The sequence below is a fragment of the Moschus berezovskii genome, chromosome 10 (assembly GCF_049115385.1).
Source record: "Moschus berezovskii isolate FMDL1 chromosome 10, NW_MosBer_1.0, whole genome shotgun sequence".
Lineage (NCBI taxonomy): Eukaryota > Metazoa > Chordata > Mammalia > Artiodactyla > Moschidae > Moschus > Moschus berezovskii.
The window spans coordinates 108452326-108475573 of record NC_142469.1 but is presented as its reverse complement, the minus strand read 5'-3'; the positions used below and the strand labels follow the sequence as shown (position 1 = coordinate 108475573).

At 54.3% G+C, this 23248-nt stretch overlaps 1 protein-coding gene across 7 annotated transcripts in view; it reads left to right on the top strand.

The window, feature by feature from the left end:
* Positions 1–6605, top strand: part of RPS6KA2 (ribosomal protein S6 kinase A2) — a 336387-nt gene extending 329782 nt beyond the window's left edge. For all 7 annotated transcript variants that reach the window (XM_055433551.2, XM_055433553.2, XM_055433554.2 and 4 more), the window contains 2 exons: positions 1866–2003; positions 3551–6605. In XM_055433551.2, the coding sequence (XP_055289526.1) occupies positions 1866–2003; positions 3551–3676 (264 nt within the window). In that variant the 3' untranslated portion in view covers positions 3677–6605. The remainder of the gene's footprint in view (positions 1–1865; positions 2004–3550) is intronic.
* The last annotated feature ends 16643 nt before the right edge of the window (positions 6606–23248 follow it).

The window sequence follows — 23248 nt, the reverse complement described above, 5'->3', positions numbered from 1 at the left end:
TAAGTCCAAAATCTCCAGGGCAGGCCGGGAGCCTGGAGACTCAGGGAGGTGTGGAAGTTGCCACTCTCATCCAAAGCCGTCATCTGGCAGAATCTCCTCTTCCTTGGGGACTTCAGTCTTTTTTCACTTAAGACCTTCAACTGCTTGGATGAGACCCACCCACATTATGGAGAAGTCGATGGATTTAAATGTTAATGTCACCTTCACAGAAACATCTAGGCCAGCGGGCTTGGTTTCTGTTAGGTTTTCGCCTTCCCACCGGGCTTGTGGGAATCTTTGTTCTGCATCCAGGGATCGAACTGGGGCCCTCAGCAGTGAAAGCGCAGAGTGCTAACCACTGGGCCATCAGGGAAGTCCCTACTGTGAGAGTTTTTTTATTTAGCTGTATTGTCTCAGTGGCGGCACTCGAGATGTTTGTCACGTGCACGGACTCTCCAGAGCATGTGGGCTTCAGCAGTCACGTTTCGAGGGCTCACTTGCTCTGCAGTAGGGGAGGTCTTAGTTCCCTGAGTGGGGATTGGACGTGTGTCCCCTGCATTGCAAGGAGGATTCTTAACCACTGGACCACCAGGGCAGTCCCTCTGAGGTCTTGAGCAAGTCAATAAAGTTTTCCCAACTTTTCATTTTTACACCTGAAAATGGGAAGAACAATCCTTCTAGGAGATGTTTGTCTCAAGAAGTTACCAAGACTAGTGTGAGCAAATGTAAAAAGGCTTTGGGTTTCTCTGCAGGAGGAGTTGCTTGAGGGTGTATGGTATTTCTTCGTTGTGGTTGATGACCACAAGTTCTGTTGAGCAATGCAACTTCACACCATGCAGAGACTTCAACTGACTTCATTTCATTTTGGAACGTGGTGGGGACACTAAGGGCGGGAGAGCAGGCTGGCAGGAACCCACGGGCTCTCCCCGGGGCCGGTCCTTGGGCACGTGTGGACACGTCACATCCTCCCCTGCAACACGGGCGTCATATTCAGCCCCCTCCCCGGGGACGGCCCTGATGACTCACAGGAGCAGGTGCATCAGGGTGTGAAGACAGTCGCATGAATTCCACGCAGATGCAAATCACAGTTGTGACCGTACCTGTGTGTGCACACATTTGCCTGTATTACAACATGTTAATATGAAGAAGAGCTCAGTCTTTAAACCCATTTTAGGAGTTTTTGTTGTTATTATGTTGTAATCAAAGAAGAAAATCACCTCTATGCAACATGAAGCCTTTGAACACTATGTGTTAATGCATTGTATTATTAATACAATATTTATTAATGGCAACCAGACCATTAATTCCATAGTTGGCAATTATTTGCAGCAATTGCTGTACCAAATATGTGTGGCGTTGAGGACAGTAATATTTTATTAGAGGTCATGAAATGTAGCCGAGGACACAGTGATAGGTTTGTACCTGTGGGGTGGTCCTTATTTCAGCTTCTCCCTTGGGAAGATTATCATTTTGACTCAATATTGCAGTAACTTACATGCACTCTTGAACATCTCCACATTTGATTTCTCTTTAGATGTGAAATCTTTCCCACAATAGAAACCTGGAGTGGGAATTCCCTAGTGGTTAAGACTGCATGCCGTCACAACCAAGAGCTCGGGTTCTGTCCCTGATCAGGAAACTAAAATCCCACAACACTCAGTAGCCAAATAACTTAAAAATAAATAAACCTGGGGGGGACCCACCGTGTTGATGAGGGTTAAAACTTGTTTTTCTAAAATTCACCTTCTTACAAACCTGAAAGCAAACGTGTGACCCCAGATTCACAGAGTCACTCCCAGGACAGTGGTGAGGCTTTGCCGTGACAAGGAGGAGGAGGTCGGCCCCGCGCACGGGCAGCCCTCACCCCCGCCCCCCGCCCCCCGCAGGATGTCGTGTCCAAGATGCTCCACGTGGACCCTCACCAGCGCCTGACGGCAGTTCAGGTCCTCAAACACCCCTGGATCGTCAACAGGGAGCACCTGTCCCCAAGCCAGCTCAGCAGACAGGACGTCCACCTGGTGAAGGTACGCCCGCTGGTCCTGTCGGTGGGAGGGGGACTTCCTGCCCGGTTAACCCCCGGGGCTCCTGGGTGCAGGAGGGGAGCCAGGAACTGGCACCGCCCACACCCGCGGTCACACACCAACTCTGACGAAGGGGCAACTTCTGAACAGCTTCATCACGTGTGTGTCTGCGTGAGTGAGAGACAGGGAGGAGAGACAGGCTGAGGGCCCGCTACGAGGCCGGGCGCCAGGCCCTCCGCTCTGGACCTGAGCTCTGCAGGCGTCTCTGTGAACCCCAGGCGGCACACAGCTGAGGGTTCACCAGATGGCTGTCACTGCCCACCTCTGTGTCACAGCACACAACCCCCCCGGATGGCACCTGAGGGGTCAGTGAGTTCCAGGAAGAGCATATTTACACCAGACAGCGGCCAGCTTGGGCCCCGGGCCGGGGTCTGCTGACCCCTGGCCCTCCCCGGCCCTCTGCAGCCAGCCTTTCCTGGTAGCTCACCCACCACCACGCCCCCGCTGGCATGGCCTCTTAGCTTAGGGCATCTCGAGACCCTGGGGGCCGTGCAGGAAGCCCTGGACGATGGGTGAGCCCAGCGCAGCTGCGCCCGCAGAGCTCAGGGCAGACGGCAGAGGGAGTCCTGCTCGGGGGTCTAGAGGCCTCACCCCACGGAGACACTGCCTCTTTCATCCTTGTTTTACGGCGGGCCCGCACTGCCTGGCTCTTCTGACCTTGTGGGGCAGCCATCATTTCCAGGCCACTGCAGCTGTGTGTCATTGAACCTACGAACAGCCAGGCAGTGGCTGCTGGTCACCCGCTGGTGACGCCCCAGCCCCTGTGGTGCAGCCCGGACAGACGGCCGGTGTCCAGAAGACCAGGGGGTCCACACGGCGGGGACAGGGGCTCCCTCCCACGGGCTGTGCGCCGGAAGGGCTGATGCCTCAGCGCTCCTGGTTGCCAGCAGAGGCTGATCCCACCTTATCGGCGCTGCTGGTGTGATGACACGCAGCGCTGTGGCCCAGTCCTGCTCCTCAGGCGGCCTGGCCCATCACTGCCTGGCCAGAGAGCCCCACGCCCTGTCAGGACGTGTGAGGCCAGCGCCCATCTGCGGGGAGCCCTGCATCCTGCTGAGACCCTCTTCCGGGAGGGGTGCGCTGCCCCAGCCGTGCAGGGACCGGGGCTCCTGCGAGGACCCGCCCAGCCCGACCTTCCCCGGGCGGTTAGAGCTGCTCCAGGATCGGCCCAGGCCCCCAAGTGGGTCCTAAACCGTCAAAATGGGCAGAGCTGGGGGCTGACGGGCTCAGCTGTTGCCAGAAGGGCGCCCCCGGGACCCAGCAGGATGGGCATCAGGAGGCCTCACCCGGGGGCTCCGTGGGAGACCGAGGCGTCCATCCAGTTCACTGGACGGTGGGTCCGCGTCGCTGCGCAGTTCACGGTGGGCGGTGGGTGGGCGGACGCGGTGCTCAGAGCAGCATCCGGATGTCTGAGTGCGCCAGCCCGGGGCCTGACAGAGGGCCTCCCGGCCACCCAGGCTCAGCGAACCCGCCTCCCCCTCGGTTTGCAGGGAGCCATGGCCGCCACCTACTTCGCTCTCAACAGAGCCCCTCAGGCCCCGCGGCTGGAGCCCGTGCTGTCGTCCAACCTGGCCCAGCGCCGGGGCATGAAGAGACTCACGTCCACGCGGCTGTAGCCGAGCCCCGCGCCTTCTCCTGCAGCCTGGAGAGGATCGGACGGGGACCCCCGGACGCGCGGCCAGGCCGACCTGCCTCCTCCACCCCCACCAACTAGACGGAGTCCTTCCTGCACCCCTGCATCTGGGGGCTCCTCCCGGCCTGTGGGCCTTGCACATGGCTATGTTTCTGTGGAGAGATCCCTCCTCCAGCTGTAAAGTCAGCAACCTGGTCCCACCTCTGGCACACGCAGCCTGGATGTCACCACGAGGAGGAGGCGGTTCCAGCCGTGTCCCCCGGGCCTGGCCCCAGTGGGCAGCCTGTGCCCGCGGCTGAGTGCTGAGTGACTGGCGGGTGGATGCCTGATCCCTCTGAATGATCCAAAGAGCCCTCGTCTCCTCCAACCCCCTTCCCCCCTCCTTGGACCGAGACCCCGCCTTCTCTCCTGTTGCAAAGCTGGGGAGGGCCGAGGCCACCTCAGAACCAGTGGCCGCGTTTCACAAGCATCGCTGGTGTCCCCTCACCCAGGAAGGAGCCAGTCGAAGCCTGTGGCCCCTGATGAGGAGTGGGGGCTGGCGGAGGGCTGCTCCACTCCTGTCCCGAACTTGCGAGAGGTCCTGGCCTCTCCCGAGTGCTGGCTCTCCCTTTCCTGGTCCTAGGAAGCCAGAAACCCCGAGCTCGGTTGCTTCCCTCCGCCCTTTCTCTGTTCCCCTGGAGACTTCAGCCGCACCCCCCCAACCCCGCCCAGGGCCAGAGGCGAGCAGCAGGACGCTTGCAGAGGGCAGGGTGCCCTTTGTGGAAGCTGTGCTTTTGTGCTGCTGTGCTTCCTCAGCTGAAGTTCAGGGATGTTTCATGTCTCTGCTGGGCGTGTGCATGCGGGTGTGGGTGTAGCCTCGCTGAGCCCCACCTGCACTCAGGCTGGGAGGGCGCGCCTATTGTTGTCAGCCAGATTTTAACCAAGAAGACAGGATTTAAAAGTCCCTCCGTCTCCACTCACTCTGGTACCCAACCCCAAAATCAACGAACGCTGCACTCTAAAACGATAGCTCCCTAGTTCAGACCTTAAAATATAAGCATATTGCTGAAGCTTTATTCCACGAGGCTTTTTTCCCCCTCAGAGCCACACAGAATGGAAAGGTGGGAACAGATCCGTGTACCTGTTTTCCCACAAAACCCTTTCAGGCATTTCTCATATTTCTCAATAGAAAGTGCTTTATCCCCGAGGCTCAAGAGACTTCTACCCGCAAGGGTTTTGTCTCCGGTCAGAACGGTCCCGCCTGTCATTGGACACTTAGGCGAACCCGAGCGGCCCAGGTCACAGGTTTCGCCCTCCCCGGGGTGGACGGTGGTCCTTTGTGTCTTGTTTGCTGCACAGGGAGCGTGCGGGCCACCAGCTCCTGGGCCTCGTCCTGGGTTTGTGGGCAGCTTCATTCATTTGGTTCGAGTCTCAGCCTTGCGGTGGAGGAAAAGGGAAGGCGGAGGAGGTGCAGCGCTGGGAGCTGATCGGCGTGTCCTCTGAGCGGCCCGCGGGCTCGGCTCGCCTACGTGCAGCCCTCCACTCTGACCTCTCAGAGCAACGTGGGCACCCCGGCACTCAGCCCACGCCCCTGCCCTGGAGCTCTGCTGAAGGGCCCGACGGCCCGACATGACTGTCCGTGCAGCACCCCCCTCCCTCAGCCTCCTCAGAAAAGAGGCTTTCCGCAGAAAGTCTGGCGGGAGAAGTCAAGAGCCCATTTTCAACTGAACTTACAGAAGTTTTGAGTGAAGCAGCCCGCAGCTGGGCCTTCTGGCTGGCGAGTGGGGTGCCTCCACCGCTCACACGCAGGGCTTTGCAGGGCGTGTGTGCCTGGAGCAGCCACCAGCAGACCAACCGGCTGCCCTGCCCCCTCACGGAGCCAAACACCCCAGTTCATAGAAATCGCAGATGCCCAGCCCTGGATCGCAGGCCTCCCCCCCAGTCACACCCTCTGGGGTGCCCACTCTAGTCTCATCCACCCTGCCGCCCCACTTTAAGAGAAACACCTGACTCACCCCCGCCCCGAGTGAAAGCTTTGCACCCCAGTGTCAGAGCAGCGGAGAGTGGGATTTCCCGTGTTCCCCAGGTCGGGCTGTCCAGGATCCCAGACCACCCTCACTGTCAGGAAGGCCGTCAGCCTGTGAGCGGTCGTAGCACTGATGGAGCCAGTGTGTTCACCAGGGTGTCGCCCCGCCACTCCCCCGGGTGTCCCCTCGCCTCCCCAGCCCCACCCCCGCAGGAGGATCCGATTTGCACTCTTCTCTGCCCATGTGGACTGGCTCCCCCCGCCTCTCTGAGGGCCGTGGGGTTCTAGCTTGAAGGGGGCGCTGAGCTTCTGGGGGCTCAGGCCACCCAGGAAGGGACCCGCCCCCGCTTCGCCCGATGCCCAGCACTTTGCCCCCCAGCCCGCGTCCGTGTTTACAGGGGACTCGTGTGCTCACGCTTTATATTTTATGTTGGAGATGGGCGGCCACCCTACGGTATTTACTACGCTTTCCAGACTTTCTGAATAGGTTTTTTAATAAACACGGGTTTTATGAAGTGTACTATTTTTCTAGCACAGCTCTACACTGGCCTTTCTGTACTGTTATGGGTGACGGTCTGCAGATGAGCGTCTGGCCTCCCCGCCTCCTGCCCTCCTGCCAGCCTCTGCCACTGCCCCCGACCTCCTCTCGTCCTGGGGGCCAGAGGCATGGCTGTGTGTGTGCACGTGTAGATGTGAGTGCTGAGTGTGTGCACGTGTGTGTTTGTGTGTGCACGCTCCGGGCAGCCGGGCAGGAGACAGTGGACGGTTGTGTTGGCAGCGAAGCAGGCCTGGGGGGGCAGTGGGCTGCTGGTCTCCATCCCCGGTCTCCCCTGTGTGCCACCACGTGCCACTTCACGGCCATCTCTTCTTTGTACAGAAATAAAGCAAGAAGCTATGCTGCTGGTCATCAGCTCTCCAACCTCATTTCTTCTTCCCTCTTGGTCAGGTCCTCACCTGCGTGTGTCGGCAGGCAGGACACACACATACACACCTCTCTCTCTGCAGGCCAGACCGGCCCCCCAACACACACACACACACACACACACACACACCCCTCTGTCTGCAGGCCGGGCAACCCCCCCTGACACACACACAAACACACACCCCTCTCTCTCTGCAGGCCAGACCGCCCCCCCAACACACACACACCCCTCTCTCTCCACAGGCTGGACCGCCGCCACCCCCCGACACACACACACACACACATCTCTCTTTCTGAAGGACAGGCCATCCCCCCCGACACACACAAATGCACACACACACACACATATCTCTCTCTGAAGGCCGGGCCACTGCCCTGACACACACACACACACATTTTCGGGGCTGCTTCCCTAGCAGAGGGGTCCCTCCTGAGTGCCTTCAGGCAGGAGGCGTGCTGGCTTTCAGGGCCAGCAGTAATACACAAGGAGTTCTTTGCAGCCCCAGAGGGTGCTCAGAAACCCCCCCAGAAGAGACTGGAGAAAGCAACTCGCGTGTGTGGTCTGTTGCTGCGTGACAAGCCCCCATGGCCAGGGGTGTTGAGCAGTCCCTTGGGAAGTGGTTCTGGAGGTCAGAAGTCCAAGGTGGGCCCACGGAGTGAGGGCAGGGCCACGTACCTTCTGGGGGCTCCTGGAGGCTCCGAGCCCCACTGTCTGCAGTTTCTGAGGCGCCCGCACTCCCCGGCTCCTGGTCCCTCCCTGCAGCCTCAGAGCCGAGGCCGCCATCCTCCCAGCTGCCCCGTCCTCCCCGCTGCCCCGTCCTCCCCCCTTCCCCGCCCCAGAACCCAGGATGTGCTCCCCACTGTGAGGCCAGCTCACTGCAGCCCGAACTCCACCTGCAGTCTCAGCATCCCTTTGCCCCGGACCAGCCCGTGACATCCCGACATCCTGTCTGCTGGGTGGGCAAAGGTCAAACTGTGTGTGGATCGCAGGCAACTACGACATTCCGGCTCTGCTTCTCAGGAGCTTACTGCTACCTGCTGCAGTCTCAGGGACACAGCCCGGATAGGAGACTCGGGGTCAGGACCCGCCCCCCACCGGGTCTCTCCAGGGGTGGGGGGCGTAGCCCAGGCCGGGGTGCTCACAGGTGCTGTGTCACTGCCAGGCCAGACTTGGGGAACCGCAGGCCTCCCTAGGGCTACAGACAGACTGCTGTCCTTTGCCCAGGTCGGGACAGTTCTGTGCCCCTGGCCGTGTGCTGTCCGTGAGCGTCAGCTCCGTGACTGCTCGCACGTGTGCAGATGAGCAAGGCCGGGGCTCCGCCCTCCCCAACACCGGCGGCTCCGGTCCGTATGTGCTGTCCTCACGTCACCCGTGAGAGCGGGAGAGGGCTGGGCCGGGCGGGGGCGGTCTGCGGCCTCAGCTCACTGGACATCCCGGTGACCCTCAACCACCAGTGCAGGCACCTTCTGTAGGATGTGACATGGGCCTGCAGACACCTTTCCTGCAGAACATCCCGTCTGTATTCTCCAGTCCCACTTGTCACTTGTCCTAAGCACCACCAACCAGGCCAGTAGGCATATCTGCTTCCCAAGACCCTGGGACCCGAGGCGGGTGAGGGAGACTTGGGCCTGGGCCCCTGGTTTCCAGGGCACCCCCGGGTCACGCGGTTCTGGGCCCCAGCAGAGCCTGGCGTCCATCCGCTCTGAGACCACCCAGGTGATAAGTCCCGCTCATGGACAAGGAAAGAAACCAGTCAGCATGTGACCCGGGATCCCAGGTCAGACGCCGGGCGTGGGCTCCGGCTCTGCCGCTCAGGGCTCGGCTTTCTGGCCGGACAGCGGATGAGGGCGCCTCCCTTCCCAGGAGGGCACCCGCCTCAGCTACCTCTGCTTGTCCGTGCTTTGACACAGTGGTGGTCATTTCATCACTGACGCACGGACACGCACACTCAACACGTGGTCCCCCGTGCAGAGGGGCTGAGTCAGAGCACATCTCCTGAGCTGGTACCACACGCTCATCACGGTCCTGATGGGTTCTGAGCCACGGGCCTGGGCCTGCCTCTCCTGAAGCCGAGCTTCCAGCAGGAGAGGAACAGGGCAACAGTAACATAAACTGTAACAGGAAGTAAACCAGTAACAGCACAACACACCACAGCAGCTGCGGGGAGGCCAGCTCTGCAGACAAGGGGAGCTGTGCTTTCATTCCGGAAGGGGATTCAAAGCGGAGGCCTTAAGATGTGCCGGCTGTTTTCAGAGACAGATCTTATCAGCCTTTCCGTGTCCAGCCCATGGCTTTCGAGTTTTATTTAGTTGATTCCCCAACACCAGCTCTAATTCAGGATCGAAAATCAACAGCCCTCCTGTGTGACACATGTCCAATCTGGGTGTGTGTTTGTCACTTTACTATGACGAAGAAAAACATCACATAAACGTTTAGCAGAGAAAAAAATTTCAATATGTTGTTTTCATAGCACCTGAGCTTAGGCAAGAGAGTCACGATTTCCAAATCGTAGGTGTGGTCTCAGCTCAGAAACAGCACTGCTAGCAATGAGTTTCGTGATTTCAGTGTTTCCCACAAATCTTATCACACAGGGTTTCTTTCCTGGGGGAACGGGAAGTCAGCTCAGCCCCTGACCCTGACCTCAGGGCTCCTGGGCTCTGCTCTGGGCTGAGGGATGGACTGTGAAGTTGGAAACTTTGATCACATGGACACGTCAAAGCCTGCAGACTTTCTTTCCAACTCTGCTTCTTTATCAGGTAAACCTATGGACTTGGAAACCGGATCGATCGGGTTTTGTTTTTAGTCATAAATAGCAGTTGAAAAGGTAGATGCTCGGACTGAAGAAAAGATTTTTTTAAAGAGAAATTAAGACCACTGTTAGGCTCCAAACATAAATTTAAAACACATTTTCAGAGCCTAAGATTTTTGCTAACAACAAACTCTGGCCTAGTCATGCAAGATCCCCAATGAGACCTAGAAAACATCCAGAGAAATCCGGAATCACGTGGGACTTGATCCAAAATAATGTCTAAGCCCTTGGGAAGGTTAATTATAATAATCAATGTCAGTCTCACGGCCACCAGACGAGCGTCTGTCCCTGATGTGTGGGACAAAAGCAGGCCAGAGGTCGGCAGGGCCCAGACCACAGTCCGCAAGGCCAGACGCAGGTTTCCAGGACGTGGTCCACAGGGCTGGGACTCGGGTTCCCACGTCCCCAGAAAGTTCAAGTGGCTTCAGACTTCCCTTTCCTCCAACAAAGCCTTCTAGGACCCCCTGTGAAATGAGGAGGCAGGGCCGCCCTGGTAACCCAAGGCGGGGTCTCGGTCTCCTGAGGGCTGATAGAAACGCTGGAAGAGGGGTGCAGGGCAGGGGAAGTCCAGTAGGAAAGGGGGTGCCCTGAGGCGCGGTCAGGAATGTTCTCCCCAGGACAGATGGAGAGATGCTCCGTCTGTTCATAGAAACGTTTCTTCAGACCAGCTCCTCGCCAGGCCCCAGGGATGCCAGCAGAACTCTACCCTCCATCAGCTTTCTTCCTGATGATAGGAAACAGAAGACACAAAAATATCACACAAAGGCTGTGACCATCACAGGACCCCGAGTGCTGTGGGGGACACAGGGAGGCCAAGGGGGCAGCGGTGGGCAAGTGCAGACAGAGGGAGAGGGTCTCGCTGAGAGGATGCTCTGAAGGAGCTGGTGGGCCAGGAAAGGTGGCGCTGCAGGGCTGGGGCTGGGGGGAGGAACTGCAGAGCTGAGGGGTGGGGGGGGACTGCGTGGCAGGAAGGACTTCATGAGCTCTCTTCCTCTTCCCAGAGCTTCACTAGAGCTACCCCCAACCCAGCCCCGGAGCCCCGCAGAGTAAGGGCTTCCCGCGAATTTGCAATTCTCAGAACACGCCACCAGAGGGCAGTGTGGGTCCTGCAGGTGTTGAAAGCGTCCCTCGGTCCCCTGCACCTCCTCCCAGATCACACGCTTTCCTTATAAAGGGAGGTGTCGTGGGGAGGTCAGCTGTCCCAGATCCTGCCTCTGCTCCTTATGCCCCAGCACGAGCTGCTGACCCGAGATCTCTGCAGAGCTGGGCGTCTGTCAACATTGCCACAAGCTCTGGGAAGCTCATGACACAGAAGCTCATGGATACACCATAAACCTACACAGGACAGAATGTCAGGATCCTTTCAGTTCTTGATTTTATGTTAGCATAGCTCTCTCACACACAGGAGAAAATCTCTCTTTAAATGACCACCCACTCCAGTATTCTTGCCCGGAGAACCCCATGGACGGAGGAGCCTGGTGGGCTGCAGTCCACGGGCTCGCAGAGTCGGACACGACTGAGCATCTGAACGTGACACAGCACACAGCTGATCCGCATCGCTGTACAGCAGAAACCAACACAGCACTGTAAAGCAACTTTCCTCCCATTAAAAAAAATTAAAAAGTAAAACAAGAAATAAAAAACTCCTGTAGGGTATTCCCCGGTGGGCCAGTGATTAGGACTCAGTTTGATCCCTTGTCAGGGAACTAAGGGCTTCCCTGGTGGCTCAGCTGGTAAAGAATCCGCCTGCAATGTGGGAGACCTGGGTACAATCCCTGGTTCGGGAAGATCCCCTGGAGGAGGGAAAGGCCCACTCCGGTGTTCTGGCCTGGAGAAGTCCGTTGACTGTACAGCCCATGGAGCTGCAGAGAGTCGGACACGACTGAACGGCTTTCACTTCACTTCACTCACCTCTTCAGGGAACGAAGATCCCAAATGCCACAAGTCATGGCTTAATTAATTAATTAAAACACCCTGGTAGAGGAGCAGAAAAGTTACCTAATTATTAGACAAAATCTTCCTTATAACAGATCTGTAAGAAAAATTTAATCTCAGAATAGGTCTTTGGTAGTACAAACAACTTAGGTAACCCCCGGAAAAAGGCTCAGACAACACACCTGTATTTCTCAGGCACCCCTGTGGCTCCATGGACTGGCCCTGTTGGAGACGCACAGTACCACGTGCGCCTCCAAGCTCCAAACTCAGCCCAGGCCTGCCCTGACCCCCAGACTGCCGGCCACTGTGGGCTGCTTGTCGCCACAGGGCTCCCTGACAAGCCTCCCCCTGATCCATCAGCCCTGAGCCTCCTGCGTGCCTCTCAGCCTCCCAAACTGGCGGCTCCTGCCCAACTCCCTAACTCAGCTGAAACTGAAGCCCTCTGACCTGCACTGCCTCCCAAGGATCCGTCCTGGCATCCCTCATTATGGGGTCTCCCCCCACCCTGCCACACCAGCCACCTCCTGTCCTGCTAGGTCACCTCCTGACCCTGGGCTTCCTCTCCTCCCTTCCTGGGAGTCGCTCTGCTCACCTGGGCTCCGCTCTGACCTCCCGCCTGCTTCCTCTGCAGCGCTGCCGCCTCCCTGGTCCTCCTGGAGGAAGCCTGGTTCATTCGGGCCGAGCCCCACGATCCCTGAGCCCCATGGTCTCTGAGCCCCATGATCTCGGCTGCTGAGATCTCAGCTAATCCTGAGGTGCGCCCTAATATCACAGTGCGGTGCCCTCCAAGAGGGTGCCTCCAGCCACAGTTGGCTATTTAAATGTGAATGGCTTTGTCGTTTCTATTTAGCTGCCAAGTCTCATCTGACTCTGTGACCCCCTGGACTGCAGCCCGCCAGGCTCCTCTGTCCGTGGGGATTCTCCAGGCAAGAATCCTGGAGTGGACTGCCGTTTCCTTCCCCGGGTGCTCTTTCCAACCCAGGGATCGAACTTACATCTCCTGCATTGACAGGCGGAGTCTCTACAACTGCGCCACAGAGAAGTTAAATAAAATTTGAAATTCCGTTCTGAATATCAAGAGCCCTGTGGCTGACCCAGGCCAGGTCTCCCGAGTTGGAGAGCCCAGACTCTAGAATATTTCCGTGAAGGCAGAAAGTTCCACTGGACAGCGCCGTTCTAGAATATCGGTTGGGAGTCTTAGTTACAGAATATCGGTTGGGAGTCTTGGTTACAGACATAAACTTCAGCAAGTTTAAGCGGAAAGGGAATTATCACAGAATAGTAGATACCTTGCAGAACTTTTGAGAGAGCTGGTGTGGAAGCCACACAGCCAGGGACAACATACCCCAGTCCCTCCTCCCCAGGCTGCTTGCAGGGTCCTGGCGGCCTTCCCAGAGGCCTCCCGGGTCCTCTCCCCTCACACACGTCCCCGCTGGCTGGGACTCTGTGTCTGTGTCTGGGGGTCTTGGGCTCTGGCACCCCCCCTTGCAGGATTGCCTCGTCCCCCACCTGCAATCCCTGCACCTCCCCCCTCCCTCCCCGCTGTAGCAGGACCCCTTGTCCGGTCCCAGCTCATCAGGACAGCTCACCGCGTGAAGGTGCCCTTGGCCTGCAGCTCAGTCTGGGGGTGTCCTCCAGGCCAGCTTAATGGAGTAGCATTCGTGTCCTGAAACCCTCCCCCTGCAGAGCCCAAGAGCACAGACAAAGCTGGGAACCTGTTGCTCATGACCCACTGGGTCCCGCCAGCACCCGCGGCCCTTAAAGTCCAGCGCCTGGAACCTGGGAGGAAGAGAGAAGCCCAGAACTGCAGGGGCTCCAGGCCCCCAGCCCTGCCCTGTGAGCCCTCCGCGGATCCTAACAAGGCCGAGTCCTTGAGACGTGCGGAGGACCAGGGATCCTGGAGGCAGCGGCCTCCGTCTCCTTCCTCCCGGCTCGGTCAGCCCCGCTTTTGAGACAGAACTCTGCCGACAGCTCTGGAGGGTGCGGGTCTACCAGACGTACCCCACACACTCGTGTCTGGGGGGACCCTCTTCCTGGTTCACTAAGGCTTGGGCCCTTCATCCTGCAAGCGCTCTCCCACGTGACCTCATCGAAGCCTTCCCACTTCCCGAAGGCCCCCTTCAAATGCCATCACAGCGGGTGAGGGTTCACCACGAGGGTTTGAGGGGGCCCAGCCCCGTGCACCCCCTTGGCTCTGAGCCCCCCGGGCAGAAACAAGACAGTGCGGTCCGGGGTGGTGAGCGCCGGGTGAGGCACACACAGAAGCCTGATCCGGCTGGTCGCCCGGGGCGGTGTGGAGCCGGGCTCACAGCCAGCCAGGGAGGCTCCCTGGAGGAGGCCCCGGGGAGGATGCCGGGGGCTGAGCCACCAGCTGGCACGGGGCCCCTGTGCTGGGCGACCCACCCCAACCCCTCCCGAAAGAGGCCTGGTCTGCGCGCTGTCTCTCTGCCGAGACACCCTGCCCAGCGGCTCCTGTCCAGGAGTCGGGCCTCAGACTCTCAGAGGCGCTGTCTCTGATGGTCCGGTCGGAGGCTGCTGCGCGCCGCCCTCCCGACCCAGCCTGTCCCCATTCTCTCCCGCTCCCATCTCCCTGCCTCGCCCTCCTCGCCCTGGGCGTCGGCGCACTGAGGTGCCCTCCCTGTCGGCGCTTCCGCCTCTCTGACTCGCGTCTCCCTCTCTGCCTCCCGCTCCGCCTGCTTCTCCTGCTGGAACGCGAGCAGAGCCCTCACCATCTATGCCTGCCTGAGCCCCAGGGGTACCGCCTGGCATCCCCCGGGGTCCCAGCAGCGCCTGCAGGACAGATGGAGGTGAGGCTGGACCAGCGTGGGGAGCAGCGCAGAGACGGGCAGGGGCTCCCGTGAGAGCCACCTCCCCTTGGTCCCCTCCCACCCCAAGGTCACCGTGTTCCCGAGGCGAAGCTTGCTCTGCTCGCCACACAAGAGGCCTGTGAATCCAGGATGAGGTGTTGAGGCAAGGAAACCGACTCGATCTAGAAAGCCAGCTGACGGAGAAGACAGCAGGCTCGTGCCTCAAAAGAGCCGTCTAACTGGGGGCTGGACCCCCGGATCTTTACAGGTCAGACGTGCGGGAGGTGAGGTAGCAAAGTGAGAAGACGGTAGCCTTGCAAGCCTCTCGGAGAATGGCAAGCCGCGGGCGGGGGATGTGCTAATTAATTCCCTCGGGCGGTCTACCGTGGACAGGGATCTGAACAAAGGCACTTCAGTTAACAGTCAGGCAGAGGGGCAGGGTCCTCTGAGGCAGGCCGCTCTGTATGATAACAAAAGTGAAGAACAGCAAGTCAAAGAAACCGCTCCAACGTGGAGTCAGAATTGCCTTCTCTGTACAACAACTGGAAAACTTCACTTCCACAGCTGGTAGCAGCCGAGAGCAGAAAAACGCACGTGCTCAGGCACCTGGAAGCCACGGGCTCAAACCCTGGGCCCTTCTGAGCTGCAAGAGGACCTGTCCCATCTCAGGGAGGGGACTGAAGGGTGACGTCGGGGCTGTCCTGTCCCTCCCCTCCGGGGGGAGCCATATGACACTTGGGAACCACAAAAGGTGCCACATGGGGTCCCCTGCTCCCTCGGTGGAGATGTCCAGAGTAACTCTTACTACTGCTACAGGCAGGGCCCCTTCAGTGAAATGACCCAAGGACACTAGCGTTTGCTTGATCAGCATTAAATTCTGTAAAGCTGCCTCTTCTTTTAAGCGTAGAACTAGGCCGGGATAAGCGATGAGGACAAACCAAATATTAGCTTTCAGACTCACCGCTCAGAGCTGCAGTCCAGACCACAGGGCACGGCCCACGTGGAAGTGTTTTTGAGGTCAAGTCAACAAGCCTAACCGTGTTGATTGATAACCTGCTTTGTGGGTGGAAGATTTCTGAAGAAATTGATCCTACTCTGTGCTTCAGTGCTTGTGACTAAGCCGTGTACCCATAGGACACGCGCAGTATACACTTCAACTCACCCGAATGCCACTGGCTACTTCGATCTCTGCCCTTCACCCCATTTAGAAGATGTGCTAACTGAGGCCAGTCGGAGCCTTTGGAATCCAGGCTCCCAGCCCGCTGGCTTCAGGCTTCAGAGAGGCACTGCTGTGGAAAGCCCTGAGCTCACCAGCAGGTATTAGGTAAAACAGGAAGAGACCCTCACGGAGCATCAGAGGCAACGATCTGTACTGTGTCACAAAGAGACTGGCAGCTGACACAGCAGGTTGGGGACCCCTTGTTATGAGAAAGGAAATTCATGCTCATGAAAAATGTGACAAGCTGCCAGTGTTCGGTATTCAGAATATACACATTTTTCAATTGCTTGAAACATTTAGGTTTTAAAAAAGTAATAATAATAAATGATCTAAAACACACCTAAGCATGTGGAACAGATATGGAACAAGATACGAGATGAATGAAGAACTGCTGAGCTGGGCTGGGGCTGAAGTCACGCCCCGGGCCAACCACAGCCCTGCAGACTCACACAGTAACATTGCCAAGTCACGCCCTAAAAAACACAGCCCATGGTGGACATTTTCAAGCCTTGCAGCGTATCAGCTACAAGTGAAAAAAACAGGTGTAATTTCAGTTACAACAGACAATGCTTCAACTATTTAGCCAAAAATCAAGAATTCATGGGAATTTAAAATAAGACACTGGTGGTTCTCTTATTGCTTTATTCCATTGTGTAATGCATATTGAAACTATTCACATTTGACTTTCTGGAGTAGACACGGTGAAGAGTGTCATAGAGTTCTTTAAAATTTTTTCATTAAATATGTGCCAATGTTATGACTCTTCCTGAGTTTATAGAACTATTGAAAGAAATTAAAGACAATGAGTGTGATGATACTTGCCAGTGCTCATTGAAAGAGTTTTACAAAGATTAACCCCTACTTTTCCTCGAACTCAAGAATTTCTGGACATAAAGGGGAAGTTTGCCAAATGCTCAGTAATCAGAGCAGCAAACAGCACTGTGACATCTGTTGTCTCCCCAACAGCACACTGTAAGATGGAGCTAAGCCTGAAGCTTGACGCCTTCATACAGAAGCTGCTGACCGGTCCTCTGGTGGTCCAGTGGCTAAGACTCTGTGCTACTAATGCAGGGGGCCTGGGTTCGATCCCTGGTCAGGGAACTGGATCCCACATGCCACAACTAAGATGTGGTATAGCCAAATAAGTAAATACTAAAAAAAAAAACCAAAACAAACCCTTGTGACCTAGCTAGCCAGGTATGCAAATTTACTTGCAATTGAAAATTTTGGAATACAAATCAATAATAATGATATTACAAAGTTTCCTAATGTGAATAAACAGGCAGAACGCTTTAATAGTAGTAAACTGTATTATGTATTCCACTCCCAAGTTGAAGCGGTACTTTTCCACTTAGGTAATCACTAACCTTTGATGTCAAGGTTAACACAACTGACTTGAAACAATGTAGGTGAATTCATTTAACTTTAACTGTTGGTTTTGGGGGTTTATTCCCTAGACTTGTGGGATCTTAGTTCCCCAGCCAGAGACTGAACCCGGGATCCCGGAAGTAGAATCATGGAGTCCTAACCACGGACCACCAGGAAAGTCCTTGATATAACTTTGAGTCTGATATGCTTTTCCTTCAAATTCTTTTTCAAAAGTAAACTACTTTTGTCGATGAGAATGCAGATGATAAGGAAAATGATTTTTTTTTTCTGTTTCTTTTTTGGTACTCAGTTCAGATCTGGAAATTTTTTCAGTATGTTTGGAACAACTTGCGTGTGTGAGTATACTTTTTTAAACTATAAATGCTATGAAATTTAAATAGAGATCAAGTATTGGCAATCAAAATTTAGCATGTAAATTGAGATGAATTGTAAGTGTAAAATACACATCAGATATTGAAGACATAGTATGAAAAAAAGAAAATAAAATACTTCTATAATATTTATTATTGAGGCTTTCCAGGTAGCTCAGCTGGTAAAGAATCCGCCTGCAATGCAAGAGAGCCCAGTTTGATTCCTGGGTCAGAAAGATCCACCAGAGAAGGGATAGGCTACGCACTCCCGTGTTCTCAGGCTTCCCTGGTGGCTCAGCTGGTAAAGAATCTGCGTGCAAGGCAGGAGACCTGGGTTCAATCCTTGGGTTGGGAAGATCCCCTGGAGAAGAGAAAGGCTACCCACTCCAGTATTCTGGTCTGGAGAATTCCAGAATTCTGGCTGCAAAGAGTTGGACACGATTGAGTGACTTTCACTTACTGGGGAAGCTGGGTCACTTCCTCAGAGTTTCCCTTAACTAGTCCTGTTAACAGTTTCATTGCCAGGGAACCGGAAGATGTACCCACAGGCCTAACTAGACTCAGAATCAAGATGTGGGGTGGACTGTGGGCCCGGTGCTGCCAGGGGGCACTTAGAATGGGCTGCTATGCTGAGTGGGTCCAGCTGCACCCCTGACTGTAAACTGGCATTTCCCCCTTTCAGACGGCCCTGGGAGACCCGCCCTGTGGAGACCCAGTTCCATCCGCTTTCTGAATAAATCAGGTCTGCATCCTTGATGACTTTGTCTGCATCAATATTTTACGAAGGATCACAGACCAGAAAAGAGGAAGTGGCGGTGGGGGTGGACTTCCCTGGCAGTCTGGTGGTTAAGACTCTGTACTTCCATTGCAGACGGCACAGGTTTGATCCCTGGTCTCAGGGAACTAAATTCCCACAGCCGCGTGACAAAATAAGAATTCACCAGGGATTACACAGTGATGTTGCTTTAATTCTGCCGTTCCTTCATGTTTATTCGCTGAGCTTATTCTAGAAAGAAGAGCTTCCCCTTGTGACTAAGGCTGTCTGAAACCGTTCACACAGATCAATGCTTCTTCCTTTTTAGTTGCCTGCAGATTTGGTGCACTGATTATGGCAAACAGGTGTCTGGATTTTTGCTGTTTACTCCCGTCTGCACCTTACTTTTATTTATTTTATTTTTTGGCCTCGCCACACAGCTTGTGGGATCTTAATTCCCCTACCAGGGATCGAACCTGTAACCCCTGAAGTGGAAGCGCAGAGTTCTAAACTCTGGACCCCCAGGGAATTCCTTTTGCATTGTTTCAAAGAATTTGTTTCTCTGTCAAATTTTTAAAGACTAACTTTGTCGGGATATAGTTCACATATCCTACAACTGACCCCTTTAGAGTAAATAAGCCAATGGTTTCTAGCACAGGCACAGTTGTGCAACCATTGCTACAACCAATGTTGGACCATTTTCATCACCCCAAGAGGAGAGCATGGATGCATTAACGTCCCTGTTTCCCAGCCCCCGGCAGTCACCAGCAACTTACTGTGTCTGTGGATTTGCCCGCGCTGGATGCTTCATACGAGTGGGATCAGGATAAAGAGAAAGCGAAAGTCGCTCAGGCGTGTCCAACTCTCTCCGACCCCATGGGCTGTATAGTCCCTGGGGCTCTCCAGGCCAGAGTACTGGAGTGGGCAGCCTTTCCCTTCTCCAGGGGATCGAACCCAGGTCTCCCACATTGCAGGTGGATTCTTTACCAGCTGAGCCACAGGGGAAGCCCAAGAATCCTGGAGTGGGTAGCCTATCCCTTCTACAGAGCATCTTCCTGACCCAGGAATGGAAGCGGGGTCTCCTGCGTTGCGGGCGGGTTCTTGACCAGCTGAGCGATCAGGGCAGCCGGAGTCAGGAGAGATGGTCCGTGTGTCTGGCTTCTTGTGCTTCATCGGTGTTTGCAGGAACCGGCCGTGCAGTAGCGCGTCTCCAGGGTTTCACGTTTACCGGCTCTCAGCTGACCTGACACTTGACTTGTTTCACTTTTTCACCATTGTTCATATGCCGCTATGAGCGTTCCTGGCCAAGTTTTTCTGAGGATATATATTTTCACTTCTCTCGGGTGTGTACCTAGGCGTGGAATTGCTGGGTCTCACGGCAACTTTGGTTTAATCCTTGGGGAACTGCTAGACTGTTTGCCAAAGCAGAGGCACCATTTTCCTTTCCCTCCAGCTGTGCAGAGCGTTCCTATTCCTCTGTATCCTGCTGTTTTCCATTCTTTTTGATTGTAGCTATTTTGGAGAGTGTGAAGAGGTATCTAATTACAAATTTTATTACCATTTCCCTGATGGCTAATGCTGCTGAGCATTTTTCATACGTTTATTGGCTATTTGTACCTCTTCTTTGGAGAAATGTCTATTCGATCTTTGCTTTTTTGGCCACACCTCATGGCATGCAGGATCTTAGATCTCCAACTAGGAACTGAACCCAAACCCCCTGCACAGAGTCCTAACCACTGGACCACCAGGGAAGTCCTTCTTTGGTCATTATTTGGGGTTTTTTGTCTTTGTATTATTGAGTTGTAGAAGTTCTTTAAATATTTTAGATACAAGTCCCTTATCAGATATTTGATTTCTAAAAATACCCCATTCTGTGAACGTCCTACTTTTTTGTTTTCCCTTGAGAATCATGAATTCACAGAATTGCTCCCACATTTCCACTGTCCAGAGTCAGTATTTTCGATACTCAGACTGCCCTGTGTTTAGCCAGGGAGAGCCCCTCCAAGCACAGCTTGCTGTTCCATCAGCATCCTCACAAAGGTAGAATTTCAGGTCAGTGTCAGCAGGAAAGGAGGGAGGACTTTCCAGGCTCAGACAACCCCCGAACCCGCCTCCATGGCTGGGACCACTCTGCCTGTGGCACGCAGGGGCCTGAGCAGGTGGGCAGCTCCCCCCGCCTGCTATGTCTGTGCGGGAGGAGGGAGCCACCATTTCTGCAGGTTTGGTTTCCCCCCAGCCTGGTTTTCAGCACACACAGAGCCCAGTGACTGTGCAGGAGAGGCGGAGGTGAGGACCCAGCCAGCTCCGACACCTCCGACCTCCCTCCGAGGACACGGATGCCCACAGACACCCTCTCTCCCTGGCGGGCTGCAGTCTGTGGGGTCGCAAAGAGTCGGACACGACTGAGCGACTGAACAACCTCTCTCCACCGTTGTCCTTCTGGAGAGAAGATAAAACGCAGAGGATTAAAGGGTGGTGCGAGGTACAACCTCTCCCGAAAAAGAAAAATCAAACAAGCAACCCAGTAGCAAAAGACAGGTGGGTGGGCAGGATCCCAGGCCCAAGTTGTCTGAAGGGGGATGCAAGAAAGAAGTGGGCCGTGATGTCCTAAGGGGCCGCGGGGAGGCAGAATCGGCTGTTGGCGGTGCGTCTTCCCACGGACGTCATTGCTGTTCATTCCCACAAAAGCTCAGCAACATGTATGATGCAATGTTTCTACTTTATAGGTTAAAAAATTGAGGCCTGAGGGGTTCGAGGAACTTGCCACATGTAGGCAGCTAAAGAGCAGGGTGTCGGCCTGAATGGGAGGTCTGAGCTCCTCCCGCACCCTGGCTCGGAGGGTTGGAGGCAGGAACCCGGGCCCTGGACCCCCGAGAGGGACAGTCTGTAAGATGCTCCTTCCCAAAGGGCTCCGTGGGGAAGGAATTTGGGGAATGCTATGTAGAACAAGCATGTTTTATGATCCCATCATTCCCAGAACCTTAGTAAAGACTTGGAAGAGTTATAGAAGAAACTAACCTTGTCTGATTCAAGTAAGTTTTTAATACATTTGACCGAGAAAACTGCCCTCACCATTTCCCCCTGAAACTCCGGACGACGCAGGGCTGGGGAGGCTGCCTGTGTTCAGGTTGTGTGACGCCTGCTTCTCCCGTGACCAGCAGCAGCCACTCTGGGTGACAGCCAGGCACCCCGGGGGGACTCAGCCCAGCTCGCCTTTCAGGGGCCAGGCTACACCCCTTGATACTGGAGCCTGAACTGTCGCACATTTCAATTGGAAAGGCCAGTCAGTGATGGTTCTGTTTTCTTTATTCCTTTGCCATTAATTCACTAGCAAATTACTGAACTGCTAGGCAGAGTGAAGACTCCTTGCTGTGAAAGACTCTTTGAGATTTTTCTGTGCTGAGTAGTACCGAGTAACACCTGGGAAGAATCTGAACGGATTCCCCAAGCCCCGGGGGCAGTGCGGCGGATTCATTACAGGTGGGAGGGCAGGGGCTGGCTCGGCTGAGATATTTTGCCTTCAGATTCGAAAATGTACTTTGGCTTTTGAATTTAAGTGTCAAGGTCTGCTCTGAACTGCAGGATTCTATGGGCTACTCATTTACCACGCTCTTTAAATTAGTATACCAAGCTAACCAAACTGAACTGTGCCTGCCTGACCGGAACCAAAGAAAGCCATACTTTATTTGGCCAAAATAAAAAATGGGCAACAGGACAAAAACACTTAAAATTTTTTTATTTTACTGAAGTATAGTTGATTTACAATGTCAATTTTCACCGTACAGCAAAGTGACTTAGTTATACATATATACACATGCTTTTTCATATTCCTTTTCATTATGGTTTATCACAGAATACTGACGAGCTCCCTGTGCTATACGATGAGACTCTTGTTTATTATTTATAACACTTTTATCATCCACTAAGTACTTCTTCAGAAGTTGCCTCTTTCATCATAACAACCGAAGAACAGATGATATGATTAGTGACCTGTGGAAGAGTCCAGCATTTCTCATGATGTACTCTGCATATAAGTTAAATAAGCAAGGTGACAATATACAGCCTTGATGAACTCCTTTCCTGATTTGGAACCAGTCTGTTGTTCCATGTCCAGTTTAAACTGTTGCTTCCTGACCTGCATACAGGTTTCTCAGGAGGCAGGTCAGGTGGTCTGGTATCCCATCTCTTTCAGAATTTTCCACAGTATGTTGTGATTCACACAGTCAGAGGTTTTGGCATAGTCAATAAAGCAGAAGTAGATGTTTTTCTGGAACTCTTGTGCTTTTTCAATGATCCAACGGATGTTGGCAATTTGATCTCTGGTTCCTCTGCCTTTTCGAGACACCCTAACAGAAAATAAATCTGATTCAATGAAATGATTGCTATTTCAATTCCCAAAGGCATTTCTTTTCTTAATATTTATTTTTAATAGACAGCATATGTTCGTTGTACAAGTTTCAAAAGGAACAAAGGGTACACAGAGAATAGTTACCCTCCAACCTTCACCCCCTTAACATCCTGAGAGGCAACCATTGCCAACATTTCTCTTGATCTTTGGGAACACAAATTTATATACTTTCTTTGTCTCTATGCACAAATGACTAGCATACTACACACGTGATTCTGCACCTTAATTTTTTTCCTATATAGCTTCAAAATCTTTCTGTTAGAACAGTTCCTGTGCCCCACACACTGAGGCCAAACAAACAGAAACATTGGCATTTGAAAGAGAGAAAGGTTTACTGCCAGGCCAGGCAAGGAGTTAGGTGGCTTATGTCTTAAAAACAAACAAACAAAAAAAAAACAACCCTGAAGGGTTCTGGCAAAGCACGTTGAAAAGCCAGGTGAGACAGGGTAGTGGCAAGGTACAGTGACCATCTGGTGCACAAACCTCTGATTGGCTGATGGTGAGGGAACAGGGTGGTGTCACAGGGGTTACCTTTATCAGTACCTCTGCTCCATGAAGCCTGGGGCTCTATGCCCCAGTAGTTAAATCTCCCATGTGGTGGGGTGTTTTCATATCTATAAAGCAACTCCGGAAATGTGCATCAGATACTATTATCTGGTAAAGCAGAGAATGGGGGAGCGGGGAGAAAGGCTGCTCCCCAGGAGGCCCCACAGGGTTCTGCGGGCTGTATTTTCATATCAGAAGGCACAGCCCCCTTACCTTTTAGGCATTCCGTGGAAAGGACGCAGGCCGATTTCTTTGATTCTCTCCCTTTGGTGGCTATGGAAATCGTTTCCCATCCATCCTCCCATATTAAAAAATAAATAAATAATAACGGTGTTTACGTTCCAGTTGGCGTCTTTGCCAGAGATGCCCCAGGGCCTCTGGCCCGCCGCCCCTCCCTGCTCTCTCCCCAC